The sequence below is a fragment of the Austrofundulus limnaeus genome, unplaced genomic scaffold (genome assembly GCF_001266775.1).
Source record: "Austrofundulus limnaeus strain Quisiro unplaced genomic scaffold, Austrofundulus_limnaeus-1.0 Scaffold401, whole genome shotgun sequence".
NCBI classification, from domain to species: Eukaryota; Metazoa; Chordata; class Actinopteri; order Cyprinodontiformes; family Rivulidae; genus Austrofundulus; species Austrofundulus limnaeus.
Genome location: NW_013952803.1, coordinates 243,202 through 247,126, shown reverse-complemented (window position 1 = coordinate 247,126; position 3,925 = coordinate 243,202). Strand labels below are relative to the sequence as shown.

Genomic DNA, 3,925 nt, shown 5'->3' with positions numbered 1-3,925 from the left:
GAATTGAGGCAGTTCTGAAGGCAAAAGGGGGTCCAACCCGTTACTAGCGTGGTGTACCTAATAAAGTGGCCGGTGAGTGTACATGTTAGCTTTGTAGAGACCTAATAGAGTGCTGTGTGAATGGGTAAATGAGGACACAGATTGTAGTGTGAAGAGCTCTGAGTGTCCTGGATGGATAGAAAAGTGCTATGCAAGTACAGTCCATTTACTTCAATGTGCTTTTGCAAATACAATGAGTTTTTGAAAGACAATAGCTCATGGTATTTGGGTGGGTAGAGCTTGCAGCACATTTGAAATTAGTTGTTTTTTTAATCCAGCCATTCCAAAAGTTTTTCTAGTACAGCCAGGGGGTTTACATGAGTTGGCTGGTCCTCCTCGCAGGTGCTTGAGACATTTTGCACGAGCTCTCGAGTCTCTGCCACAGTCGGTCATCTTTATACATCTGCCATGTCCTGCTGGAGTGTGATGTGATTTGTGTCATGTGCAATGGATTGCGTACAAACCAATACWTATACTTCTCATCCAACCACAATTAAAGTCTGCAAATCTGGGAAGCCCCATAGGTTTTCTTTCTTTTTTTTTGAACAATGACAAGCTGGAATAAAAACAAGCCAAAATTAAGTAGGTGTAGCAAGGCTATTTTTAAAACATGAGAGGTCAGCTGAAAAATAATCAATGTACAGACAACCAAAATGTTTACTTAAGTATAATTATAATATACCCATCTCCAGTCAGCAATCAGCATTTCACATTTGCAAGAAMCAATGATGTTTTCCAGAAACATCTAAAAATAACATTCAACACTGATATGAACACTGTATCTCTGCACTAAAATAACAGAACATTATTTCAATTGTAGACATGTCTGAAAGCTGAGATGAGAGATGGAGGCCGAGTCCAACTGACTGAAAACAAGAGATGCTCAGCTTTCTCCTTCTCATTGGTTGATACAGAACACACTTATTTTGCACTATCAACACTTACCCTGTATCCCCAACCTACTCGCACCTGTTCAGTCACGGATGACTTTTGCTACAAAGCAACATGCAAAATGTGTTGCAAAAATGTGACATGCAGAAAGGAAGTTGTGCACACGCAGCAGAGGAGTCACCTGTGTGAGGACAGCTGAAGGCGAGGCTGTACTTAAAATACAGTAGCAGGAAATWTTTTTTTTATAAATTATGAGTATTTCTTAGAATATTTTCAGGAATGTAATTTTACACATTTGTAAACCAATATTTTCTGTGACTTTACATTTACAAATTATTTTGTTTTTGCAGGTGAAATTCTAAGTTAAATATTTTCCTACAGTTGTGAAGAAATTTATAATTATTACAGATCAGTACCGACTTCAGAAACACCAGTGTATTTAAGGGTTTCTTATTATAAACATTGTTATAATGTTTGATCTATTATGTGTTAATTGAAATAGAGTAGATACATGCCCGAATTATTAACAACACATAATTAAAAGCTGGGATATCATAAGTGTGAGGTTTTTTGTCTGAATGCCTGTGATTCAGCCGTAGGCCAGCAGAGGGCGACATCAGGCATTGAAGATTCCTGGACTGTATTTTACAGGGGACTTCCTGTTTTTCATTCAGTGTGGTTTGGCTTGTCAGTCCGGTGACAAATAAATCTCACTCAGATCCAGAATTCTGGTGTTGTATGACATTTATTTCCTATTACAGATCATTTTATTTAACATTTGTGTTTTCATCTGATTGTCAGCCGATATTAAACACGTATTTCTTACAGTTGCACAAATCAAACTTGCAAGTTCAAAAAAACCAAGTTACAAGTTTACATTGTTTGGTGCATATCTACCTGCACAAAAACAGTGATTTTTTTTCCTCCTTTGTAGTATCTCACCTAAAGACTACTTTGTTTTCTGTGGATTCTCATGTGTGAATTTAAACTGCTTTTTTGACTAAATCTTTGTTTACACAGATCACAACAAAATGGCTTTTCTCCTGTGTGGGTTCTCATGTGTAGGTTGACAAAGTCCTTTCGGCTAAACCTTTGCCCACAAAGCTCACAGCAAAAAGGTTTCTGTCCTGTGTGGGTCCTCATGTGTCTGTCTAAATCACCCTTTGTAATAAACCTTCGGTCACATGAATCGCATCTAAATGGTTTCTGTCCTGTGTGGATTCTCATGTGTTTGTTTAAACTTGGCTTTTGGATAAACCTTTGATCACAAAAATCACAACAAAATGGCTTTTCTCCAGTGTGGGTTCTCATGTGTTTGTTTAAAAAGTCCTTTCGGCTAAACCTTTGCCCACAAAGCTCACAACAAAAAGGTTTCTGTCCTGTGTGGGTTCTCGTGTGTCTGTCGAAATCACCCTTTGTAATAAACCTTCGGTCACATAAATCACAACAAAAAGCTTTCAGTCCTACGTGGATTTTCGTGTGTCTGTTTAAACTGTCCTTTGAGGAAAACCGCAAGTCACATAAATCACAACAAAATGGCTTTTCTTTTGTGTGGACTCTCATGTGTTTCTTCAAATCTCCATTTTGGGTGAACCTTTTATCACACAGATCACAACAAAACGGCTTGTGTCCCGAGTGGATTTTCTTGTGTGCGTCCAAACCTCCCTTTTCACCAAACTTTCGTTCACACAAATCACAACAAAATGGCTTTTCTCCTGTGTGGATTCTCCTGTGTCTGTTCAGTTTACTCTTGTCAATAAAGGTTTGCCCGCACAGCTCACAACCGAATGGCCTCAGTCCTGTGTGGATTTTCAGGTGTTTCTTTAAATCTCCCTTTTGCATGAACCTTCGATCACAAACATCACAACTGAATGGCCTCAGTCCTGTGTGGATTACCATGTGTTTGTTTAAAACTCCCTCTTGGCTAAACTTTTCCCCACACAGCTCACAACAAAATGACCTTTGTCTTTTGTGGATTTCCATGTGTCTGCCTAATTTGTTCTTTTCGGGAAACTTTTTATCGCACAGATCACAACAAAACGGCATCTGTCCTGTGTGGATTTTCATGTGTCTGTTCAATTTGCCTTTTTCCTTAAACTTTTTATCACAACGATCACAACAAAACGGCCTCTCTCCTGTGTGGATTTTCATGTGTCTGTTCAAGTTGCCTTTTTCTGTAAACTGTTTAACACACAAAAAACAACTTAATAGCTTCTGTTCGTTTTTGTTGTTTTTTACACGTGATTTAGGAACCCTGCTGGGCGAAGGCTCCCAGTCTTTATCAGTGTCTTCAGTTTTTGACCCAGAGTCTGCAAAGTGTTCCAGTTGAGAGTCAGAATGGTACACATCATCATCTTCTTCATCCTCACTGACTTCAGTTACTGAGGAGTCAGAATCATCATCATCATCATAAGTACTCAGATCTGGCTTTCTTGTAGGTTCTACTCCTCCACAGGACTCCTCACCAGCTGCTGATTCATCTTCATCATCCTCAGCCTTCAAACGAAAGGACGTGAACGAACAGTCGGTGTCATCATTCTCCTCCTTCACAGTGAGCTGCTCTTCTCCCGGTCTGGTCCACAGTTCCTCCTCTTCCTCTTTTATGTGGGCATGTTTTTGATCCTGCTGGTCCACATCAGGTCTCTGTTCTTCAGGAACATCTTTCCTCATCACCAACTCCTGAACGCCTGTGGGAACCAGTGAAACGTGTACAGAACATTAAGAACTGTAACATTATATTCACACAGACAGCGCACCTTATTTGATGACTCAGGTTAGTTTTTTTTAAATCAAACTTGTTCCAGTGCTAAACTGAACTCACTTAAAGGCAAATCTTACCGTGCCGTTACGCTGCTGTGTGAAGTCTGTGCTCCAGGATGTTTGTGCTTCAAGTGCTCGTGCATTACAGTTGTACTGCTGTGATATGCTAGCTACATTTTGCAAAGCTGGCAGGCAACTACGTTGTTTTGTTTTAATGTGAAATACTCCCATACTT

The 3,925-nt window shown here is 39.6% G+C and overlaps 1 protein-coding gene across 1 annotated transcript in view; it reads right to left on the bottom strand.

Annotated features, from left to right (window-relative positions):
* Positions 1 to 2,623: 2,623 nt before the first annotated feature.
* The window catches only part of LOC106528743 (zinc finger protein 32), a gene marked incomplete at both ends in the record, with an annotated part of 2,587 nt that continues 1,285 nt past the window's right edge, over positions 2,624 to 3,925 (bottom strand). The window contains 1 exon segment of the mRNA XM_014023990.1: positions 2,624 to 3,617. Coding sequence (XP_013879444.1) covers positions 2,624 to 3,617 — 994 coding nt within the window.